At 41.0% G+C, this 26,551-nt stretch overlaps 1 protein-coding gene across 1 annotated transcript in view; it reads right to left on the reverse strand.

Moving 5' to 3' along the window:
* CPXM2 (carboxypeptidase X, M14 family member 2) overlaps positions 1-26,551 on the reverse strand; it is a 69,530-nt gene that overhangs the window by 22,171 nt on the left and 20,808 nt on the right. Inside the window, exons 2-6 of the mRNA XM_048946598.1 lie at positions 24,069-24,178; positions 19,807-19,946; positions 8,713-8,797; positions 7,650-7,800; positions 922-1,010 (exon numbers count right to left, since the gene is read on the reverse strand). Coding sequence (XP_048802555.1) covers positions 922-1,010; positions 7,650-7,800; positions 8,713-8,797; positions 19,807-19,946; positions 24,069-24,178 — 575 coding nt within the window. The remainder of the gene's footprint in view (positions 1-921; positions 1,011-7,649; positions 7,801-8,712; positions 8,798-19,806; positions 19,947-24,068; positions 24,179-26,551) is intronic.

Here is a 26,551-nt window from a genome sequence, read left to right on the forward strand (position 1 = left end):
TATTTTTTATTTATTTTACCAAAGACTTTTCTAAATTGATCAACCTGTCTCTCTGCAATCAGAATCTAAAGTACCCTTTACTTCATTGATCTTGGCAGTAATAGTGCCAATTGAGTTTCTACTTGTCTAATCTTTGTGCTAAGAGATATAGGCCATGAAATCTCTGCTGAAATAAGCCCTGTGACTCAGTACACAACTGCTCAATAAAAATGAACAGTGATTCATGCAGTACAAATATACTGAAAATTCAGCAAATGATTCACACACTTCAAGTCCAAATATATTATCTTTACATCCTAAAAGAAAGGAGGCAGAAACATAGAAACATCTCCTTGGTGCAATCCACACCTATGTCTGCACTGATTCAAAACAAGATTAAAAAACAACAAACACTAAACCAAGATTGACTGTTTGAAGCAATAGGAACAAAATTAACAAGACTAGGAGTTTTAGAACTAAAACTAACTGGATTTCTTTTTGCTTGTTAAGACAACAAAACAATTTCAACAGTTTCTCGTGAGATTTTCAGTACTCTACAGAACCTGATGCTCTATAGTTCACTGTAATTATGCCAAACCACTGCAAGATAGAAGAATTCTAATGGCCAAATCAGGGTCAAATTTGTAAGGAGAAACTTGTGTAATGTTTACCAGCTAAATACACATGGAAGCAAAATGATGGCATGTTAGGTGTAAATATTCCCTTGTAGTGCAGTGACTCTTGCTTAAGATGACTTACAAATTTAGGTACTGAGATTTTAATAGATTGCAACTTTTAATAATGGAATAAAAGAGATAAAAATTGAATAGATTGCAGGCACATTTAAAAACATTTCAGTAGGAAGAAATCCTACTCTGTATGAGCTCTGGAAGAACTACACACATCCACCTCCTCCTCCAGAAGGTCACAGACCCTGCTTACCTGCCTCATCTCTTTGTAGTTATGATGCTTAAAGTCGAGATTATCGGTAGTTGTCATCTCATTTCTTCTGTGGTAATAATTATTTGGGTCTGAGAAAAGAAACAGAACAATTTTCACGTATTTATTAGCCATTTAGAAATAGAAGGATTCTAAACTGTAATGCAGGCATGGAATGTGGAAACTTGACTTCCACGCTTCTACACGGGTTTTCAAAAACAAAACTGAAAAGGAAGAACGAGTTTAAATATTCCCTGTTACAGCAGAAACCAACGGGTATTGATTTGAACAAAAGCAAGGAGGCAGCAGGCATCTGCTCACTGGGCAGCTACACTGCTAAACTCCAGCAGAAACGCAAAAGGGCATCCACAGGCCACAGGGGAGTGCAAAGGACATGGGCAGACGATGAGTCAGATGCGAGATAAAAGGGCGGAAAAGAATATCTCACATCAGAGGAAAAAGCTCCAGTAAATGTTTTATGTCTACTTAATCAGTTTGCTCTCGCAAGGAATGGTGAGTTGTTTTTAACTTTGTGTGGTATTCTCAGAGTATTTGCGCTGCCTACAGAAAGGAACCACTGAACATACTAAACATCCCTAATTGTTTCCCTCATCATTTGTTATGGATGTCTAAGGCCTTTTTTAAAAAAGAAACTTTCAAATAATCACGCTTTTTTCTATAGGGGTATAATTTGTAATTCATGCGTTTCATACTATCCAAGGTGAATATGTGGTTTGAATAAAAAACCTTTCTCCTCCTTGACTTTCCTGGTGAGTGTTCTGGCCATTCACCTGGAAAAAAACAACAAACGACCAGCCAAGACTGTTAGGGCTTAGCTTTAGATTCTATGATACACAAACTCCTAATCTAATCTATCATGATTTATTTTAGGAATAAACAAAGCTTTTTGGATAACAGAGACATTCGCTAATGTGCTCTCCAGAACATCTTATTCTTCATGTAATTGTCAAACTGAGAAATAATTTCTCTTCCCACAAAGCTATCCTGAATTGGTTTAAAATTTTTAGGGGGAGAACCAAATATTAAAATCTAAATATCATTCTATCTTGTTGCTACACAGTTAAAAGACAACTCTCTACAGAAAAAAAAAACAACCAACAACCAGTACCACTAAACAGCCATGATTTTTTGAAAGGGAAAAAGATAACTATTGGTAGGAGGAACATTTGTTGTCATTTCTTGCAATAACTAATGCTTTTTGATACTATGGAAAACTACCTAGGAATACCTTAAAGCTTCACATTTCTGATATTAATATATCTAAATTCTCATATTTCCTCCCACCATAACATTTTTAATGTATTTATATTTGGTTCTGGGGTTGGGGTTTTTTTGGATCATTTAAGTTATTTATGAAATGAAACGTGCAAACTTTATTAGGTTTTACTGTAAAATCACTCATGTATTCCACCACATATTTAATTTTCATTTAAGTGTTTCTCTTCCCCTTTCATTCACTTCCACAAATACTTCTGTATGGTCTATTGAATGGGATGTAAAAAGGCAAAAAACATGTTGTCCCACCCAAATCTGGTTGTTCAATACACATGGACCTGTGTTTAGCAAGCCCAACTGGAAAATTATTTCATTCGGAGCTTAACCAGGTGAGGAAACAAGATTCCTTTGCCTATAAAAAGTTCTGAAGAGTCAAGAGGGTGACATTTCAGACAGCACACCTGCATTTTCAGGTGTTTTTTTTTTTTTCAATCAACTGCAGGTCATCCAGGTCCACCCACAGCAGCAGTGCTGCAGACAACTCAGGGATGCCAAACTCTTCAAGGTCAGCCCATGCTAATTCACAGAGGTTACTTGTCAATGTATCGATGGCAAAGAAACAGAAATTGTAAAAGCGCTTCTTGTAGAAAGATGCAACGTGCTTAATGCCTCAAGGAATATCTTTAGCATCGTAAAAATATCTACGTTGTAAAAATTAATATAAAAATAAGCATAAAAAAAAAAACAGAACAGCCGGGATGTAGAAGGCATTCTCTATCACCACAAGCCAAAGTATACAGCAGCTGATTTTTTCCTGATACTTTAATCCCATTCCTTTCAAAGTCTGGCACTTTTTCCATACATCAAACATTAATGTCATGGGAATGACTATGAATACTGCAGAGCTGGTGGAAAGTCAAAGAACTGAAAAACACATACAGTGAGAACGATGGCATCTCTAGACCTTCTCAAAAAACTTGCACTGTTTGACAGCTCCCCAGAGAGTTAACACATATTTTGCCAGGTTCTACTCCAAGTCGGCTGGGATCATTGGATTTCTGCTGCAGCAGGAACACAGATCAGAAACTTAAGGACTGAAACGTAGAAATGCATAAAATACCCTGCACAGTTGTCTAGGACCACCTTGGCAAAATTATTTTCTTTCATGAAATGGAGTGAAAGATATTCAAACCAGAGAATAATTTGAATTGAAATGTGCTCATTTATTCACAACATCGTCTCAGACAGCCTCTCTTTCTTCCAAGGGGGAAAAATACTGCAAACGTGTGGCACTTCCATTTAAACTGAGGAATATATCAGCATTTTCTTGCACTAATCTATCTTTACGTTACCATGAGAGAATTAAATAAGATTTCAGGTAAAGATATCTCATTACCTTCACACTGTATTTCTCCAAAAAGATAGGCAAATGGCTAGGAAGTCTTTTCTATCTCCATTTCTATGAAAGGAGATCAGCTTGAAAGTAGCCCACTAGTCCATCATGACAGCTCTGGAGATTGCCCATAAATTAAACCTAGCACCAGAGAAGATCCATTGCTGAGTAGTTTGATACGTAGATTGGATTTTCTGTTGTACTCTTCTACTATATGTGGATTATTTTCTACATATGTTGAGGTATAGTCAAATACCTCACAACTAATTCCAATTCAACAGACCAAATGAGATATGCAAGAGAAAAGACCTCTGGTAGTTTCTTCTTAAAAGTTTTCTATCATCATTTTATCTTCCTAATGAGTTCCTACAATTCTATTCAAATAATAAATGGAGAACTCTAATGGAAATCATAATAACAATGAGCAATGGCAATACTTCTCTAGAATGGTAAAGTTCTACAGATAAAATATGAACAAAAGCCTTTTAAAGATGGCCACTGCATTCTTTGAAGATGTCACATCTGTTGAGAGGAGTATGGAGATAAATAATGCATTGGCCTTTCCCAGGAGCAGTATTGAAATTGGCCTCATTTTTATTCAGTATTTGCTCAAGAGAACTTCCAAAAAAAGTTTTAAATTGTAGAAGATTAAGTTTTAGCTTTGTAACGATACAAACAGAACCTGAGGACAGGCTGTCATTTTAAGCAAAAATTTACTCTCAAAAGTAATGCACTGAATTCAGCGCAGCTCCATGCACGATCACCAATAATCAAAGCTAACTGTGGAGTTTCATACAAAGTGAGCACTTAACCAGGTAGCTTGACAAAAAGAGGCAAGCAGTGAAAATAGGACCGAATGATGCATCTACTGCAGTACTCCATTATAGGGGAATTAAAGTTCATCTTTTATCTCGAGTTGAAAGCGATGGCATAATCATGATATCAATGATACTTCTTCTATGTAAGAATTATTAAAAATTAAATTTTATCACAAATTTATTCAATTTAAAAGATTGCCTATTGCCTTGAATACTCGACAGTATAAATAAATGCATGAAGAGCTAGGCTAATTTTCTCTCTCTTCTCTCTGGCTACTTTTGATCATACACATTTTCTTTTTGATTTTTTTTTTTCCCTTAAGTTTGAAAAAGAACAGGCAAGAAAAGTACATCCATCCCTCTGAGGCAATTACAAAAGATTGTGTGTGTCAGTCTACATCTATGTAAACACTGACATTTCTGGAGAACGGGGAGAGAATTACAGGCGGGTGCATTTGTCCTCTATTTTCACCAGCAAGAAATGGCAGCTCCGATCCCCTGGCACAGGTAGGATTTGATGGCACCTTTTCCCAGCAGTTAAGTGTTTTTCCATTGGTGAAATGGTAAATGTCTTCTGTTGGTTGAAAGGCAGTACATTGTTGACATTGTTGGATAGCACAGCCGTTTCTGAAGAGCTACAGTCATAATCTAGAAAAGGCTGTTTGTCAAAACTAGCCTGCAGTACAGCAAAGATGCATCATGAATAATATATAATCATTGTGTTGATAAAAGTGACAAGTATCTTAGTAATACTGTTGATCTAATCAGTAATATCTCTGTACAAGTCTTCTTGTAACCACAAGCAGTGATTTCTCACTTTTTGTCCATGCTTGGGTCATACACTGCAGATTTAATTAGCAGGTCCTACTACAGGACCTCACTGGCTCTAGCTGTTTTCATGGCCTCCTGCCAGTGCTAACAAGCTTTTCTAGAATATTAATATCTCATCCAGGTTTCTTTTTTCATCTGGTATTTCTTCTCCTTTAAGCCTACATGATGGAAAGCTGATACATAGCACCGGCTGAATGCCAACCACTTAATGCATTCAGGGATTAATAAAGACATAAAACCTACTATTACAAGTTAAAATGACATGAAATGAGGCACTGTTATGAAAAACCTGCAGAACCATCTTCCTTCCTTACAAACAACCTCTTCATCTTGGGTTGCTTCCCTACACCCTATCTACCTGTGCACTGACACTGGCTTAGGAGGACACAGTGCATGGGAGCTCTGAAATCTGTCCAAGCTGCTCCTCTTGACAATTTGATATCTTGTACATCTACCTGCAGGGTGCAAATGACAAGTGTACCAGTTACTCAAAGAAACTGAGTATGGCAAAACTTCTATGGATCATTGGCTTCTGGAAGGATAAGGTTGGGTGAACCGACACAGTCCTACTCACTGTTTTTTATGAATTTGTTTTTTCCCAGTTTTACATGGGAATCCTCTTTCAGAAAAGGAAGCTTGATTTCTGGTTGCACAGTCAATGCAGTGTAGCAGAGCAGCACGATCAACGAGGCAGAACCGAAGGCCAAACCAGCTGGCTATTTAACTGGAACCAAATCAAGTTAAGTCTAGAAAGGGTGAGGACGTTCATTTACAGGGAACTGCAAAAAATAAGCCATATCCTGCTGGTCAAAAACATGCATGGAAAGGCCTCCGCAACCTGGGGAACATTTTCTTTTGAGTGTCTTGCTTGCAATGAATAAAGTGAGCTAGAAGAAAGAGATGTCAGTCCTCTCTGAGTTAAAAAGATGGGCCAGCAGCTTATCAAAACTCATTAGTTCCTGCAGTCCAATTACATTTTGAATAAACCCACCCCATTCAATTGTTGCCCAATGAATGCATATAGCATTTTCTTTCAAGAATAAACAGAACTGGTCACTGCAGACAATTAACTCAATAAAGAACTGTCAGGAGGAAGCCCCAGTGCTGTTTCTGTGCTAATCCAAGTTCTTCAGCAAGCTGTAACAGTACCCATTTCAACAGCAGACGAAGTGCAGATAGATTCTGATCTCAGTAACACTTTCACCACCAGTATGGTGCTGTGAAGCTGTGACAAACGTTAACACTTGAAAGCAGAATTTGGCCCTATATGGGTGTATACCCAGTAAGGATATAAGTGTAAAACTGTTGCAACATAAAACAAACCAAGCTCACAAAAACACGTCTTTCAAAATATCTGCATTTTTGCTCTTTCCTCTGTCCTTAGAGAGAATTACTCTTTAAGTCGCTTTCTAAAATAGTACTGAAACACCTGAAGGACAAAAAAATCAAGCTACCTCTGCTTGGCATTTGAAGACCCTACATCAAAAGTGGTACGGGAGGCAGCAAGTCTCTGAACAGCAGCAGGTACAGTTAAAGCAATAATGATAAGCTCTGGAAAGGCAGTGCTCTTTGTGGTTCTAGTATTTCTGAAAATGCTATTCATACCCCCCTGAAAAAAAAAAAAAACAAAAAACAGAGAGAGAACGATTCCCCAGGGTGCCACGATTTAAGAGAAAAGAAAAAAAAATAGCAGATGAAAGATCTGGAGCAAGCAGAATGGCAACTTAGAGAAGGTTTGGACATAGAGTTCTTCAGACATGCAGAAGTTAATCCACCGTGAGACTATTTACGACATGGCTATCAGAAATATGGGTCTGTCACATAGAAGGCCCCTTTTCTAAGGTTTCACTTTGTATGCAGCAACAAACGCTAATTATACCCTACACTAGTGTTATAAAAGAAACATCAAATGCTCAACATTTCAGCACCCAGTTTCTAGTCTCAACCAAGGATTAAGACCATTTACCATCAGTCAGAGCCTTCAAATTAATTCAAAGGAGTCCTATAGCCTGTGCAATAAAGTTAAAAAAAGAAGAATAAAAAAAAAAAAAAAATCAGACTGCATTATTATAATGGCTCTTTCTTGCCTCAAAAACTAAAGACATCCGCAAGTGATTGTCTTGATATATAATTCTATTGCCTCCCTAGTACGTGTGCACTCAGTAAGATTAATTGCATTACACTTCAACCCAAACAACAGAGACAATCTTGTTAGATCTGCCATACAATCTTGTTTTATTAATATAGCCAATTATATATTCTACAGAGTTTCATTTGAAATGAGTTATCCTGATATTGCCCACATCTCTGGACAGATACTTTTCCAATTCTTTTTGCATAGCTCTCTCCATTAAAGAGAGGTATTGTGTCAAGAGCAAAAATTATTCAAAGGACTTAAAATTGCTGTGTCTTGGCACAGGCACTGATGGCAATACCAACTGAGCAAGACTTACCTGGTAAAGGACACCCTAAGATTTCCAGCCTCATACAGATGCTGCCTTCTTCATACCAGGACCGAGGGTTTATGCGGATGTAGCGTGCAACCAGTGGCACAGGCAGCATATTGAGAACAGGGATCTCCTTCTCACTGTTTCCCTCAAAGATCTGTGCAGGCACCAAACACATGAAAATGCTAAGATCAGTTATTCAAAATACTTTTGGAACAAAAGGATCAGGTAAAGTCACCTGGTTACAGCCCCAGACTGATAGCCCTCCTGAGAGAGGGGCAGAGGAGCAGGAGCCCACACCCTCCCTCTGTAATGGGCATTTGAGTACATGATGTGACCCCATGGAACAGTGGCCTGATGCCAACCCATGCACATATCTCATCTCAGGTAGCATCAGGGCAGCATCCACTGCCCTGCTCAGACACATGGAGATTTCCCTTAAAGGATAGCCCGAGCCTCTCCCTGTGTTACATGATGTGCTCTTAAATTTACTTCAGGCTGATGGGACCACTGAGAGATGTTCCTTTTGTACTGACTGATGTTGCAAAACAGAGCTCCATATGGACAGTCCCCATCTCTATCCTATTTGCTTCACCTCATAACCTCATATGGTCTGGAACACAGGCCATATGAGGAGAGGCTGAAGGAGCTGGGAATGTTCAGCCTGGAGAAGAGGAGGCTCAGGGGAGACCTCATTGCTCTCTATAACTTCCTGAAGGGAGGTTGTAGTGATCTGGGGGTTGGCCTCTTCTCTCGTGTCATTAGTGATAGGACCAGAGGGAATGGCTTCAAGCTACGGCAGGGGAGATTCAGGCTGGACATGAGGAAGTATTACTTTTCAGAAAGGGTGGTCAGGCACTGGAATGGACTGCCCAGGGAGGTGGTGGAGTCACCGAGCCTGGGGGTGTTCAAGGAAAGGCTGGATGTTGTGTTGAGGGACATGGTTTAGTGGGAGCTATTGGGAATAGGTGAACGGTTGGACTGGATGATCTCTTAGGTCTTTTCCAACCTTGGTGATTCTATGATTCTATGATTCTATAAAGAAAAACGTCTGCTTCTTGGGACTCACCACATCTCCAGATTCATTTCTGACAGCAGTCCATGCATGGCTGTCATTGCTCACCAATACTCTGAAGGAGGTCACCCAGTTACTCCTGGAAAAAGACAAAGAGGGCTGGAGTTATTTTTCCACAGCTAAAACTGACTGCAAATTTTGTCTCACGTTATAAAGCATGTAAGGTTGCTAGCAATGGAAATCCCACTTGGCAGAGCCACATCAACACTTAGATGAAAAAAGTGACATGTGAATCTAGATTTAGCAGATGATCAAAAAATCCTAGTGAACAGAAGCAGAGAAAAGCCCAAGTCAGTATTCTGGAATTCCAGGACGTGAGAGAACACTGCTTTCCTGGAGGGGCCACTTATCCTGAAAGAAAAACATCATGTGCATTCACTCCAACATTCAGAAGTCTTACCTTTACAGCCTCACAATATTTTTTATTTCTGCTGCTGTCATCATAGAGCTTAGGAAAAAATAAATTAAAACCTCTACAAAGTCTGCCAGTTTTAAGAAGGAACATTTTCATTCCCTGGTTGAGATTTTCCTTCTGTTTTCAGGCTGGTTCCACTCCTTGCTATGAGCATTAGGCCTCCACCTGGCACGGGTCTTGAGAATACTATGGCTTGTGAACCACAGCCTGCAATAATTCCTGGTTTTATTAGCAGTAGAGGAAGATGCACATAATTCTCCCCCTGTACAGCAGAGTGCAATTGATCACAGCACTAGCACACTACTACACACCGAGATCAGACTTTGATACGGTGAGATACCCTAGATACCAGTTTCCTAATTTATAGGAAAATACCCTAATACAACAAAAACAAAATCTTCGTTCATGTTAAGACAGTACCTTGCCTGTGTTCAACTGAAGAGGTGAAATAGGTCATTGATTCCCATAACCTGAGTGGAGCAAAACCGATGTGGTTCTTTAAGCATTTCCCATGGCAACACGTACAGCTACAGAGAAGGTAATGCCCCAAATATCTCATCATGCTTTCTGTTCTGAAGAAGTAATGGTAATTTGCTTTTTTCATAACAGCAATTTCCAATACACAGTGACTTAGAGGAGAGTCATGCCTTGGAGATACCTTTGTACTTTAAAGTCAGTCCAGATTATTAAATCCTGTTTTCATGTGCGTAAACTGATCACGGGTAACCAGCTGTCCTCTAAAGCAGTCCTTCTTAAAAGCAGGTTCTTAGCTGAACTGTGTATTAAAGGTGTTGGGGGTGAAAGCAGAGCGAGGAAAGCTCCTGGGATTAGAAAGAACGGGGGCACTTATGGGAGATGCAACAGGTTGTAAGGCACCTAAGGAAGCCCCCAACACAAAAAGGACATGGAGCTGTTGGAGCAGGTCCAGAGAAGGGCAACAAAGATGATTAAAGGAGCTATAGAGTACCTCCCCTACAGGGACAGGCTGAGAGAGCAGGGGCTCTTCTGTCTGGAGAGAAGGCTCAGAGAAGAGCAACCTTCCAGAACTTGAGGGGGCCTACAGGAAAGCTGGGGAGAAACTTTTTATAAAGGCAGGTAGAAACAGGACAAGGAGAAATGGTTTTAAAGTGGAAGAGGGTAGACTTAGACTAGATATTAGAAAGAAATTCTTCACTGTGAGGGTGGTGAGACACAGGAACAGGTTGCCTGGTGAGGCTGTGGATGCCTCCTCCCTGGAAGCATTCAAGGCCAGGCTGGATGGGCTGTGAGCAACCTGGTCTAGAGGGAGGTGTCCCTGCCTATGGCAGGGGGTTGGAATAAGGTGATCTTAAATGTCCCTTCCAACCCAAACCATTCTATGATTCCACCCAGCGAAGACAGAAAGGAAGAATTTCAGAAATGGTCAACACCAAAACCAGAGGAAGAGGAAAACCAAAATAAGAGGAAAAAATAACTTTTCCCATTGAAAAAGAAATCAAGTCTGAGAGAAATAATCCCAGGTTTGAATGGGGGACGCATGTATTCAATGCACATAACTGAAATAGGGCCAGTTTACAGAGTGAGGATAAACAACCATAACAGGCAGTGTTACAAACCAGGAGACATCATTGCTTCTGAAGCACTCCCCAGCTAGGACTTATTTTCCATATTTTAATTTTCTCACTCCATATACTCAATAGAAGTTCAGACATTTCCTGGAGGAAAACGTATACTAATCATTGTACACATAATCCATCCTGAGCAATAACAAGTGAAATGCTTCTCAGAGGCAGCCTGCCAATTAAAATACAGATGGGATCACATCCAGACTTGTACAGTTACAGAAGAGGAGGATTTCAGAGGATCCTGGGAGTACACAAATCAGCACGATGGCTCACCTGTAAGGAATAAACATCCTCTTTGCACTTGTGAGGTACAGAATAAACACAGCACAGGTGACCTTCTCCTTCCCACTAGCAATAAATACCAAAACTGCATCTATGGGTGTAAGTTCTTCCTCTTTTTTCCCTCTACCTATCATAAGGAAAAAAAAAAAAAAAAAAAAAAGGAAACAAAGCCATTAACCAAGCAAAAAGCCTCTGCCACTGCTAAGGAAATTAAATTCAGTTTCCCCTCCAAAAAGGGCATCTTCTGTCTTGAAGTCACATTTCTAGCTGAGTGTCTTTAAATTCTATGGAAGCAGATCAGCATTCACATGATCAACCTGCTTGAAAGCTGTAGGTATTTCACACACGTGCAGCACAGAAGGTCTGATACTTCCAAGAAGCAAATGGATGTGGTGCACATGCTCCAACCACCAGCCTGTCTGAGTATGGCAAGCACGGCACTTTCTGGAACTGAAGAGTTTGACACACGCAGAGTGCCTGTTTTATTGGGGTATACACAGAAATGTGAAGTGTTCAGAGAAACTCGTAACAGAAACAGAACAGCTGAAGTATTAAAAGTTACCTCTAGCTCACCACGCACCAGCACAAAGATGAGCTCAGGCACCACCTCCATGCCTGCCCCCATTTCATCTGAGCTACAAAACGGCCATGAGATTCAGATGTGACAGGAATTATTTGGATTCAGGTGTTTCCCATTAATGATTCCTTGTGAGATTTATGCCAGCCTTAACTTTTCAAGAGAAAATTATCTGAGAAATCTCAGTGTGTTTTGCTAAGACTAGTTAGCAAGTTAACCAGCAAGTGAATGCAAGTATCAAAATACAATCCAAATTTACTCACTGTAATGGATTTCAAAAAAAGCATTTTTTATAATTAACCAATTTTCATCCTTGATGCATTGTCTACAGACTATGCTTATCTGGAGATCTTCAATTTTAAATTCAGTTTCCTATGATGAATGAGAAATGTTCAGCTTATCCATTTCCATCCAAAAAACCAAGCTGGGGGGAAGCCTAAGCAACTCACCCATGGACAGAGGGGAAACTTTATCAAAGCATGGAGCAGATTTCCTCCATGAGCAACAGTGGAGAGGTGCCAGGAGGTTTGCCTGACCTCCAGCAGGTGAGCACATCAACCTCTGACTTCTGGATATGGTTTTAGTTTGTGCTGTGTGAACTATTTAGAGCCAAACTTCTCCATTATGGACAGCTGTGTGAGCAACAGGTGAGTTGTTCCAGCTTCAAAGGATGCTCATCCGCACCACCCAGTCCCACAGGATTTAAGGCAAACAGGCAAAGATTCAACCCCATAGCCACTGAGATGCTGCAGAGCAGACCAGAACGCATTGGCAGAGTTCAGGTGAGCATCACCAGACTCCAAGCTGACTGTGTCATTCATTTGCTGTCAGGGCAATCTAATCTGTCTACATTGCAAAACTCAAAAGTAGAAAATAAAAACTATAGGCAGACAGATTTGTATCCTTCAACAATACATAAATCAACAAGTCCAAGTGCTTGAAATAGAAGAATTTATACAAAAAAAAAAAAATGCTAGGCAAACATTAGATTAATCTCTAATGATGCAATACAATCAGTGTGCTGGCAGCTAATGATTTTCTGATTGAAAAAGCAATCTGTAATCTCACGTAAATAAATATAAAACCATTAATATAGCCTAATAACATTTCCATGGTTAACATTTTAAAGCACCAACTGCCCAACAGTTTCAAAAATAAGCCAAGTTAAAAAATACTCTGGCTAACCACAGGTAGCCCAGCAAGTTCTACAAACTAATTAAAATGAACATGATTTAAAGAGATGGAGCTTGAACAGCAAGCAAGGGTGGGCTTCTTTTTTTTAATAATTGAAATCTTTGAATATTTAATTTTTAAAATTGCTTCTAGCTGACTTAAATGAATACACTGCTGTGAGATCTGGCTCTTTGGAGGCCCTGTGAAGAAAAGCTCAAGGCAAGAAATTCTCTTGCTCTGAATGAATTAAACATGGATTTTATTATATTTTTTCCTAACTCCCTTCTCAGTGAATTTGTAAACGTGTTTCCCATCCAATGGCAGCATCTTACAGTGAGTTTTTGTAAGATTTTAGTCTCTGGCCTTCCTTGAAAATCCATGGAATGGTTGGGTTGGAAGGACCTTAAAGCTCATTCAGCTCCAACCCCTGCTATGGGCTGCCTGCCCCCTCCAGCTCAGGCTACCCAGGCCCATTGATGGATGTGGGCACCTTCAGGGATGGGAACCATGTAATTCTGGGCAGCAGCGCCAGTGGAAATCCAGCTGTAGTGTTTCCCAAACTACTATGCTTTCATGCTTTAAAAACACTGTATAGCCCCAAGCCTCTTGCATGGGGTCAAAGATATCCTTGGCCTTAAAGGTTTTACAGTTTTAAAACTTTTCATTCACAGGCCACTCCTTGCAAAGGGATCTGCACGTGCTTGAAATTCTTCCTCCACCACACCTTCCCCATCTTTTATATCTGCTAAATACAATCAGCCTCTGATTGCTCTGACAGTAAACAGCAGAAACTGCCACTTGTGTGCACAGCTCTGAGCACACTTACAGCAATGCTGAAAGGGCTCCTGCCTACTGAGTATGCACAAAGACATGGCCAAGCTCTTGATGTGTGCAAGAGGAATGCTGACTTGGGAAGGGGAAAAGGAGCAGCTGCACAACAACCTATTGGTAACCCCATACTTAGTCACTGTCATTGCAAAGAGGCATAATTCACATTAAAAGATATACAAATCAATGCTGTGGGTAATACACTTGACTAATCTGTTTCCTGTACATTTCTGGTATACCCTTTTCCTAAAAGCTTCAGCTCATTTGGTTTAAAGCTTCCCATTGCAGTAACCTTCCCCTTCTGAACACCCCCAGGAGCAGGGCAGGCTCTCCCCCCACAAGGGATCTCCACCATGCCAGAGCTAGGGAAAGAGCCCATGGCAGGGGTTGGAACTAGATGATCTTTAAGGTCCCTTCCAATCCAAGCCATTCTACAATGATAACTAGTGACACTGAAATCAGATTGTTGCATAACTTGCATGATGTATTTGATATGATGTCAGTGGACTGGGAACTCAACTCAGTGAGACCTGACTTGAGGGAGGCTGTAACAATCTCTGCAGTCCTGTCACCCAGTCAGGGCCAATATCAGCTCATGCTGATTTAATGCACCTTAACAGTTTGTGTCCGTACACAGCAGCTGCCTATTTTATTACAGGATGCGAATAAAACACTGAGACATTTTCATTGAATTTGCTGAAGTTGTTATTGAGGGTTCTATTTTCACACCCTCAACATGGGGAAAAATGGTATTGCTTTGGAAGTCAATATGTCTGTTTTTCTCATGAACTGGACCATGTTTACAATTTATTCCACTGTGCTTCCAAAGCAGTGTTGTGTTTGATTTGTTTTATCACTGTGTTTTACCCCTTATTCTCACATACTGTGCAAATTGTTTTCTTGGGTATCTGTAGCAACAACTCAAATACCAATAAATAACCACTCTGCTGTCCCAAATTCTAATGGTGCAACACTGGGCTATCCCTGATAAATTCCTGATTATTGGAATACCAAAGATGCTGATAAGACTCACAAAAAAGACAATCTTACTATTACTAAGACATAACAGGTGGCTAAAAAGAGGAGAGGAAGGAATAAATTTCACCCTCTTGCAAGCATCAAATTTTACCATCTTGGAATCCTCACTTAAGAGCTGTCCCATAGAAATGAGTCTTGGCTCCTCAGGAAATGGAGGTGAACACTGCAGTAACAAGAAAGTGGGGCAACACATTTAGCTCATGAGTCAAGAAAAAGCAGCATTCTTCACCACCCAAATCAGCAGCAAATAAACAGCACTGACTTGAGTTTAACCTCAGCTTGCTGCAGCCCTGCTGTTCCCTACTAATGGTTTATAAAGAGAGATGCTGGGGGTCGTGATGGGCATTGAGAACTGCTATGTCCACACTTGTTTCCTTAAATTAAAAATGAATGGTTTGCATTTGAGTATATATTTTATATATATATATATAAAATACATATTTATTGTATATGTTATATATATTATAAATATATATAATAAATATCTATTACACATATTTTGAATTGCTCCTGCTAAACTGTGGAAATTTACTCCAGAATGAGCATTCTGCACAGCTTGTTGCATCCATGCTTTTTTACATTGTCACTTTATTTCCTGACAAGTAATATTAGTGCATCATTTAGCATGTTTGAAAGATTAACTTAAAGAGAATGCATCATCACAAATATAACTTGCTGAAACATCTCATCCACTTCTCTAAAAATCAAAACATCCTCTGCCTTGGAATTGTTGAAGCTTTGTATTAACACACCAAGTCTCTTTAAACATATGGGTTTAAGATGGCACTGAGCTATCAAGATTGTTGGTTTGTGGGAAACATGTTGTCAAACTGCTAAGAGTGATTAATATTTTCTTCCCCTCTCTCAAAAGAGTGCATATTTTAAACTATCACATCATTGCTTTAAATAAAGCCCAATTCCACTGTGATGCCTCCAGTGCCCCTCTCAGCCTTGAACAGTTGTTTGAAGATACATAATTCATAAAACTCAAAGATGTATTGGCAGAATTAAAGAGAATTACACACTGTATTTCTCCCCCAAATATTCAGCCATAAACCCTTCGGTAGCTCAGCTAGATTGGATCTGTTGGCATCCTCAGTCTCTAAGAAGAGGATGTCATGTGCATCTCTAAAAGGTTACATCTCTCACACGACCTTCTTGAAAGGCAAACAAAACAGCTCTGCAAACAGAGTTCAGTAACGTCCTTCTGCTAACAGTGATATTCACAGTGAAGCAGTGTGGTAAGGGCCATGAGATGCTAATCCCCAAACCTGCTCAGTTCATAGGAAGAAATGGGTGCCCCACACGCTGTCAAGGTGTGTGCTCTTATTCACACCAGCCCACACAAGCAGCACTGAGTTCCACATCTCATCAGAATGGAAGCCAGAAAGGAGCCCTGGTTCTCCGAGCTGTTCCCCACTGCCTCAGAAACTCAACATCTGCAGATCTTCTGGAGAGCCCAACCCACAGCTGGTATTGATGATGGTAAACAGAGTGCTTTGCCACGGTTTTGGGTTTCTCAGGAGTGCCTGTGCTGCCCAAACTGCAACGCCCACCAAGTGCACATATTTGCTTTGACTGGTAAAAATCCTCCCAGTTCAGGAGGTTTCACGCAAGGCCTGTTTCTGCTTGTGACAGGAGAGGGAGAGAAAAGCAGAACAATCCATTTCCAAGTAGCTGTCATGGAATTTGCAGCCACACAGCTCAAGAACAGAATTTGACTTCGAGAAGTGTTTTTCTCTATAAAGGAAATGATTAAACAATTCAAGTATTCATTACTAACCAAGCATGGTTTCTTTCTTTCTCTAGTCAGGTCACGTGTGCTTTCAAGAGCTGTTTCAGTACATTGGCCTCTTCCTCCTTAATGCTCTCATGTCTCAAGCTCGGGCACAAATGTCCTGGGAAGGCAGACCAGAAAAGGCAACTCTGCAAGTGAAACTAAGAGAGGACAAACTAAGGTGGAACAGTTCTTGTCAGAGTACAAAGGGTGACAGCTTCATGCATTTTTGTGCTCTTTGCATTATGTCAGGCATGACCTTTAGGCTCATCCATTTCCTATGAAGTCCCTAAAACTGATAAACAAGGCTGAGGTGAAAAGACCATCTCTGCTTGGGTGGAGCAGGCGTCAGCAAAGCCAGACGACAGCTGCCAGGGCTGTTATAAAGAAGTAACGGGTTGCTTCCTGTGCCAGTAAGCTAGCTTTGGCTACAGCATCAGAAGTAGCTGCAGAATCGAAGGCCAGATTCCCAGTGGCTCCAGGATTGCAGCCTCACAACGTGGAGCAGAGTGATTTCCTGCAGCACTCGGTGCAGTGCCCTTGCCTGCCTTTCCTTGTCATTACATGTCCCCATTAAGTCAGCTGCTAAAGGGACAGGGACAGGTATGAATCTGATCTGGGCAGTAGTTCACAGGTGACTTTCGTTTAAGTAATTTTTTTCCCCGCTTTGTTCAAGCTTCTTGTTCAATATGAAGACAGAAAAATTGCTTTTTCTGATTCTTAATCTGTATCACATAATAGCATTGGTGAACCTAGCACACACATATCCCGGTGTCTTGACTTTCTTATATAATGCTGGGAAAATCTCCAAGGCTTAAATAAAATCCTACCTTGGCTCTCAGGTTTGGCAGGCTTTTGCTTCTAATACGACACAGAAGAGAAGGCTGTTTTCTGTCTCTCCTACCCAAAATAAGCTTATTTTCCACTATACCTATGTTTCTATTATCTATGAATGCACTTTTCCTGTCACATAACTTCATAAAGTTGGGAAGATGCCTCAGGTAGCATAACGGCATCTTTTGTACAAACTCCCATTTCATCAGTAGTGCTTTTTGATACTGGCAGCAAAGCATAAGAAGAAGATTACGTCTCTCTCCTTTGTCTTTAGTGCCCACTGTAATAGAACACTCACCAAAGCACCTGCCCACAGCAACACAAGTCCCACCAGGCTGGTGTCTGATGCAATCCTGATGCCATCACGAGTACCAGTGTACCCACCAGTGCTCCTCAACTCCAACCCAAGGCATTCTTTGCTTCATGCTCAGTCTCTACTAGATTCCATTTCTCTTCATGCAGCTCCTGTCCACCCCAGGGTTTCATGGTTTTAATTTTCTCTCACTTCCTTGACTGCTGGAGGGATGCCCCATTACAACTAATTTGGAAATTAGCATGTGACATTGCTATGGACACATTGTCCCCTAGTGCTGTGATGCTGGAAACCATAGGATACCCGTCCTGGTCCAGATAAGGGCTACATATTGAAAATCTTATTTTGGTACCTCTATGAGTATCAAGTTAATTTTAAAATCTAGAGACTGACATGTGAAAGATGACCCAAACATCAACTAAAGAGATTTCATCTCTTCTATCTGATGATGGGGGCTGAGGAAATGAGGTGGAGTCCAGGGAGGCCACTTCCACAAACTAAGTTAGAAACAGGGAATCATTAAGGTTGGAAAAGACCACTAAGATCATCTAGTCAAATCACTGACCCATGCTACCATGCCTACTACAGCAGACCTTGACAAGAGAAGCTACATTTTCCAGGAGATACTGACCTGCCCCACACTGCACCACTGCTCCACGAGGCAGAAATGTGCCAATTTCACTGCAAACTGAGCAACAACTCAGGAAGAGCCTGGATTAGCTCTCCCAGCATCAGCCCCAATCCTCCTGAAGGCCATCACCACTCTGCCCACCAACTTTTCATGGAGCAAGACTCAGTTAAGAACAAAACCAAAAACAAAACCTCCAAAAACCCAGACAGTACCAGCTACAAATAGAACATAGAGTCTGGCTGCAAACTCACAATACAGCCAAACTAAAAATAGCAGTGTGACAAGATAAAGCAGTGCAGTGCTGGTGTTGATGAGAATAGCAACGTCAAGGGTATGAATACAAGAAAGAATAAGCCTTTGCTACTGTAATTATCCAATGCAGAACAGTGTGGAATAAATATAGAAACCCTATTGCCAAAAAGGCTCTTGCTTCCACTCGGTTGTTTAAAGAAACGAAATATCAGAAAATTAGAGTGGAAGGAAAATTATATCTTTTTAATGTTTCTCCTAGCTATGGTGATGTTTCCCTTTTTTCTTGTTTCCCTTTTATTGTGCATCACACAGATTTTCTTAATGAGGGATCTGACCAGAACCGATCTTATACTGTGCATCTCCTGTGTACTTGCTGGAAAAGGCTTCTCCCCACAAGCAGGGTAATTTGCTCACATAACGCAGTGAGACCCAACCAGAAGTTAAGCGAGACTGAGTGAACACTGCACAGAGTTCAGGAAGAAGATAAACCTTCACCTCCAGGTCCTGTTGATGCCAACTGATTGCTCTGCTCCTGGTATACAATTAACATCTCATTCCAATTGTATCGTAGCAATCTGAGCGCCTACACTCAGAAGCAGGCCACAGATGAGTAAGTGCACACAAATGCATACAACTCTTTGCAAAGCAGTTATTTCCCAGTGCAATATACTCAACCAATAACTCAAGAAATAACCAGAAAGCTCACAGTCGATTTCAGCGTTGGAAACAGCCAACACTGGGGAATCAACTGTGGTAGACCTGAGCTACACATGGCTGGATTGCTTCTTTGCAGCAACAGAATTAGGCTACTGCCTGACTTGTTGCAATCTCTCCTTAAAATCTTCATAGCAAGTAGACCTGAAATGCACAGAGTCTTCGTCCCATCCATAAAGCCCAAACTGCATGCCTGCTACCAAACAGCTCGCTCCTGGTCAAAACCTTCTGCATGGGTTTGGGTTGTTATAAATTTAGAACAAAAAGTAAGGATATAAAAAGCTGTTTTAATTTCAGAACCATATTGGAGTGCTACCATTTACTCTTTAATATGATAAGCTAATCAAGTTAATTCTGGAAAAGAATTAGAAAGCTTAACAGAATGAAATTTGGCTAAATAAGTATAAAGGCATATAACCTGCTGCCTCCTTTAACAGATGTAAATAACAACTATAGAAGTTTGCTACCTTTAAAGTTGCATTTTATGCCACATACAAGCACTTTGCCTTTCAGTGTTCCTCCATTCAATACTCAACTTCATGCATCATTTCTATTCTTTCTTTTTCTTGAAAAACAGAAGCACACTGCAGCATGAATCCTTTGGCTTGAAAGTTCAGAATCTCAAGGAAAAAAATCAAGCATGTACTTACGACCAGAGAGAATTTCTTCCTTGTGTGATGACTCCAGTGAATTTTGTTAGCCTTCGAGCATCTACTTCAATCCACTGAAATGGATCATTTCTTCCTGCACACCAAGCACCATCATAAAAATCATTTTCGTTAACACCTGCCTGAAAAAGAAAGCAGAACTCTTCATAAATCAGAACCAGGAAACCAAAGGTCTTTCTTGGGAAAAAGAAAAGAAAACATGAAGTCATCATTCATTTCATTTTCTCCTTTGGCTCAATTTTAAGCACCCTGAGACTGTCATTCTCCACAGTTATATGGAATGGCCAAAATGTTTTCTTGCTCAAAGTGTGTGGGAGAAAGAACTCTGCAAAACCCCTTCAAAACCTGAGAGCCATTACTTACAAATATGGCTCAGAGAGCACAAACAGAACTTCAGTCTAGTCCAGTCCACCTGTCTGTGCCTGCGGCCTGACAGAGCCTTCACCAAGAACAAATTACCCACATGGTCTTCAGAGTGATGGAAGTCCTAAAAAGTGATCTCTGCTCCATCTCAGTAATAGTCTGTGGTGGAGTTAACTCTTCCTCCTCCAGAATCAGAAAAAGAAACTGTAAAGCATATGGAAACAGCAATGCCGTGTTCCATCAGTTCTCATTCCCATCGCTACATTTTCAACATCAGGGATTTTCAGACCTTACAGAAAATTAAGTTTAAGGAGTGCCAGCTCCCTGCTGGACTCCAGCTTGCTTACCAATCTATACTCTGAACTATATCAACAATAAACCCCACAAGCAGTCTTCTACACATTTTCAAAGGGGAGATAGCCAAAAGATATTTTTATTTTGCACAATCTAAGCACTCAAGAAATAACAGTCAAAGAAACATGTCATGCCAGGTCTTCAGATATTTATCTTGTTACTGAAACTGAGGAAATGTTCTGCATCAAGCTGGCTACTGTCATGGAAAGCACAGAAGCTTCTCCATATGGTTCTCAGAGGCTACATTTATTTTTATGTTATATCATCTGTGTTTAATGTGGATTTATCATTGCCATCCATGCAACTCCAAGAAAGGATATTTTTAAATATTTCCCAAATAGAAATGAAGAGTATGGAAAACTTTGAAAATGTGTATTAGAGACTCCTTTAAGCTCTGACATACAGCTATTCTATTATTGTGATTGAAATTATAGCCATCACTGGATTGAGATTACAGCCGTAGCTGGGTAACAATGTCAGAGACTGACATAACTGTCAGTCTCCATTTGTACACAGAATTTCTGTCACAGGTGCTGGATTGGTTTAATCCACAAAAAGGAGATGCAGCTGTCAATCCTATTTCTCCAGACTGAGTCTGGTAACATCTGAAGAGAGCACTGCAAAGACACAGATTCAATTCCTGAGGCTTCTCATTTTCTACAGCATTCAAATCTAATATCAGGGAAGCTTAAGTATTATTAGTTTTCCTGCACTGGCCAAATTTATATGAAGCCACTTCTGTGGCCTCATTCCAGTATCTTAAAAGCAAAGCTCACGTACAAGGGGAAGCACATTGCATGGTGAGGAACTCCATTAATGAAAGAGAAATTCTTCAAGGAGGCCTGAACAGAGGGAAACACAACACAGATATGATCACTGCCTTAGTTAAACCTTTCTCAAGCAAAGGTTTCAGAGCATTTTAAAATGAAATGGAATTTGATGGAGCCTTAGGGTTGAAAACCAGTGCTTGCCAGGAAGCATTACAATCTGCAGAGCACCTTGAACCACCGTCATGCTAATCCCCTGCTCGCTGATGGCATTCCACCAATTCTGCCCTTATCTCCCATTGCTGTGGCTGGGACCCTCAGTCTTCAATCAGACTAAGCGTGCTGCCCATTAGAATGATGCTTGTTGCATTGTAAACTTTTCCTCTACAAGGAAAGACAGAAAGAGAGGAGAATTATTATTCAGTAGTTTAAATTAACATCGCATTTCTATGGAAAGCTTTCATTCCGGAAAGATGAGAACAATTATCATGAAATACTCCTCAAAGAACAAAGATAAGTTGGAATTCCAGCATCCAACATCAGGTGCCACCCAACACAGGGTTCTGCAGAAGCAGATCCTCGAGGGCATTACACAGCCCTGCTAAGTCTGGTGTGTGCTTGGTGACAAGCATACGCACCACAGCAACAGGACTGAAATTCACAAGCCTTAAAACTTAATGCTGAAAAGCAAGGTACACGAAGAGAGCTGCAAAATGTAAGTGCTGCTAATTTTTAGCTGATTTCAAAGGAAGCAGTATCTAAGGAGAAATAAGCGCCAGACATAGTGGTAACTCCTAATGGTCAAGGGGGCTGGGGAATTGCTGTGTCTATAGCATACAGATAAGCTTTCAGTAGCAGAGAAAATTGTGGATTGGAGGATTATTAGAAATCTCCTTTTAGAGCTAAGGTTGTAGCAGAGAAAAAGGCTACATTTCAACAAGAAAATACAGCAGAGCAGTTACTGAAGTTGAAGTTCACCATGAGCTGGGTGCTGTTGCATTATTTGTATACAGGTCTTCTAGAGCCATAGGATAACTTCACGTGCCAGAGAACTGCAAAAATAGCTGTTGCATATTAAGAAAATCATTCCACATAGAACTTGCAGCTGGAGGAAATGAGAATGTGAAAATCTGTATCAAGCAGCAGTGTGACATGAAATTTGTGCTCACAGGGAAAAAGAATCCACAAACAAACAAACCAATCTACCAAGTAAAACGTACAATCTTTCTACGCAAACATCTCAGACCAAAGAAGAGAGAGAATCTCCCATTTAAGCTGGCACTGGAGCAAAGGTCCTTCCACTCAAAACCCCACAGCACTGCAGAGAGGGCACAGAGCTACAGCATCGAGGAAAGGAGACTTTTTTGGTAGGAACAGAATCCATCATCACAGACCTGGCAGAAGCATTATTATTATAACCAGCAGGTGAACATAGGGGAGATCAGGGCAGCCACAATAACCTGGGAGACAGGACACCAAAAGAGACCAAGCCAGCCTGCCCTAAGCCTCACCTACCTTTGGGAATTAAGAGCTGCCTGCTGTTCGTTTCCCAGCAGAAGACTGCTCCCTCAGCTTCCATTGGAGGCTCCAAACCACCATTAGGAGATCCATCATTTACACCAAAGACTCTCCTCCTACTTCAAGGTGGCGTTACTGGTGGTAATGGGATACAAGGCTAGATCGGTTCCTGGTCTGAACCCATATGTTATTCTTATGTTTGTAAATAAAGTGGACTTTAACAGAATCTCAGAATGGTAGGGGTTGGAAGGGACCTCTAGAGATCATGAAAAAGCGCAGCCAACACAGAGTTCAGAGATTTGCATCACAGTTCTTGATACATCTATATATAGTTTTATAGAATCATTAAGGTTGCAAAAGACCACTAAGATCCTCAATCCAACCCCAGCCCACCCCCACCATGCCAACTAACAACAGCCCTCAGAGCCACATCTCCACAGTTCTTGAACACTCCTTGAACAGAACAGCATATTGCAGCATTGCCACTCTTTCTGAGAAGCAGAAAACTGCTCAGCCCTCAGTACAACTATATTGCAGAGCCCACAGGTGGGACCTCACATGCACCCAATTGCTGCACCTGGGCCCCTTCCACTCAAGCTGGCTCTGCTGCTGGAGAGACTGCAGATTGATTTACTGGGCCTCCTGACAAATACTAACCCATTAAATCTACTGAAGTTGAAAAAGAGAAACACAAGAAATAGAGAAATAGAGTTTTGGACCCACGAAGTAGCTAAGCACAACATTAATGCTAAATAAAAACGGAGAAAGCAGACTGTCTGCTTATGGCTTACAAATTGCAGAATCTTTTGTAGCATATTTGTTACCTTTGAAAAGCAGCCTCAGGGCAAGAGCTTCACTTAGAACCACATACTTCCAATTAACTGCTGTCATTAACTGCTGGCAAATGGCAAAAAGTCATTGATAGTGGGAGCCTCCTTGTAGACATAGATGCTCCCTGTAGATGCCCCTGCAGCCATGCAGGGAGCACCCACTTCTGCTCACCCACAGAGCTCTGCTGAGGTTTGCACCCTCAGCACGTGACTTCTATAACCGGGGAAATAAACCCCACAACTTTAAGGGTGATCCATCAACCCTGTTCACTGTTCCAATTCCAGCGTTTCCCCTTCGCTTGAATTACATGAGCTGTCAAGGCAGTCAGAACCAATAACCATCCACTGGCTCCCTTTATGTAGCCGTACAACCTGAAGCCATTCTCCCACTTAGCAGCAAAATGGATGTTACCTGAATATTAAGCCTTCCTCTGTGGGCCCCGAGGCCGTATCGCTTTGCTGTAGAGGCATGGAGCTGGAAGTCAGTAATTTTTAGTGTCTCTAGACCAAGTGGAGGACAATCTACAAAACAAAAGATTTATTAAAACTTAATATATATAGTGTGTATTGATTTATTTTAAAAAAGCAAACTGTAAACAGGCATTCCAAGTGTTTTGGTTTCACTTGTGCCAAGCTGGCCTGGGCTTTCAGCTGGTGTAACAAGCACAGCACCAGTGAAGTCGATGAGAAATGGCAGTTCTCATGAAACCAATGAAGCAATGCTGATTTACACCAGTGAGGATCTGGCTTTTTGTCACTTGCATAAAATTAATATTGCTTGCTCTATGCTTTTGTCTTTCACAGATATGCAGAATATTTCCTGTCCAGTGTGTTTCAGTACAAGATGCCAAGAGAATGGCCTTTTATTTTCCTGTCTTTTGGCATTTTTCTTTTTCATCTCGTTTTGATTTTTCCCCTGTACTCATTCCAAGCTACTGTATGAAGTTATGGTTCTAATTAAAATCTCTTCTGGAAAGTTCAATCACAGTCGTTCACATTGCACAATAGCATCTGTTACAGAGGTCTGGGAGGCCGACCGCCGAGCTGCAGAGGTAATGACTGAGCACAAAGAGGGCAATTCTGCAACAAGGGGCCATCTCTCTCGGCTCCAAATTGCAAAAAGAAAGAAAAGCAGATCTCATTGCCCCAACAGTGAGCTGGGAATGCAGCAAGCTAGAGCCCAGAGCTCAGGCTTTGGAAGATAAGGCATTGGAAAGAGTCTACTTCATTGTTTTCAGAGAAAACACTGTGGTCTGAGATGACCCCAGTATTTGAGTCTCTCACTGTCCTCAGCATATTTGTCCTGGAAACACTGTAGTTGGGCTGGGAGGTGCACGCTGTGCTCTGCAGAAGGTGGACAAAAGCACAGAGGCATTCTGGCAGGGTCTGAATGGTAGAGAAGGGCACAGTTCAGGGGCCCTGAATTCAGCACTGACCAAGATTGAAAAGCCTGCACATGGCAGAGGTGGGAAACAGCGCCTTGGTGCTTATTTAGCCAGGTCTGACTCTCACATTGGTTTTGTATTGCTGTGCACAAACTGTCAAAATGTATACGAGATTTGCTGTGCTCCTGCTCAGCTCACAACAACCTAAAATCCCTCAGGAAAACCATTGCGTGCTATTTGTGCTAGCATTTGTGTGCTCATCCTTAGGAAAGTTCTCACAGAAATCAGTGGCCAAAGTTTAATGTCTTCATCAGAGGCGGCAAAGACAAACGTTAATTACAGATGTATTTTGTTATGCACCAACTGCAATCGTAGTGGTGCACAAGAGACAGGCTGCAGACAGTTCCTCATTCTGAAGAGCTTTCAATCTAATTACCCCAAGCAGAGAAGAGACAGGATGGATAAGGAGAACCAGAGGACGGAGCAGCTCAGAGGATTTGGGTTTCATTGGCAGATGGGTTTAATTGCATTTCCTTCCAGACTGCTCCATCTTTCATTGCACTGCGATTGGAAGAAGTCTCAGGCTCTTGACAGATCTTTACCGGGAGTAAATTACAGAGCAGGGGACTGCCTGCCTTCCTTTAGCAAGTTCAGTCCTGCAGACAGGTTGGGAAATGAATCTCACAGGTAATCCTGCAAACCCTTTTGCACTGCAGTATATTTGAGTCTGCGAACACCCTCACAACGCTAAAGCATCTACCCAGAGCAAGCTGCCTTACCACTCATGCATCACTTGCTCCATGTTTATACCATGCCTAATACAGGCTAGGGGGGCAATGCACAGGTTCTAAAGGGAGTTAATGAAAAAGCAGAGCATTTCCCACTGAGCTAACAGCCTGCTCCACCAGCAACATACTGGCTGAGGCTCCCCAGCCTTCCCAGATGTGACATGCAGTGCCAGTGTACGTATAAAGAACTGGGTTTGGTTTTATTCAGACCAAAATACTCTTAACATTGTAAAACTGCCATTTTCTGGGATTACTGGTGGATTTCAGGCAGGGTTTCTTAAGCTGCAGGATGTTGGGGGAAAAAAAAGCCTGCATGTATTGGTGTGTATTATCTCATTGTTCATATGGATCCCTGTTAAACGCACCTAGCTGCTCTTTATTTTTTTCAGCATCAGTTATTTGTATTGCCTGTAAAGGCATCAGGTCAACAGGCCAATATTATGAAATGCTCGGTTTGTGGGAGTTGTCAGTGACGACAGAGTAGGATCTAAGAGCAGGTGACACAAAATACAGATACTTCTGATGAAAATATATTATTAGCAATGCAGCGTCCTATCTTCATGTTGTCAATGCTTAGAATGTATCAAGTGAAATGATTAGGATTTTTAATAGCTGTTCAATAATACCCAGCAATTCTTTTTTTTTTTTTTACTGTTATTCATAAAAATTTATAGGAGAGCACCTAACTTACTGCCTCTGAAAGTGAACTAGGCTTTAAGGCT

This window comes from Lagopus muta, chromosome 5, assembly GCF_023343835.1.
Source record: "Lagopus muta isolate bLagMut1 chromosome 5, bLagMut1 primary, whole genome shotgun sequence".
In the NCBI taxonomy this organism is placed as follows: Eukaryota; Metazoa; Chordata; class Aves; order Galliformes; family Phasianidae; genus Lagopus; species Lagopus muta.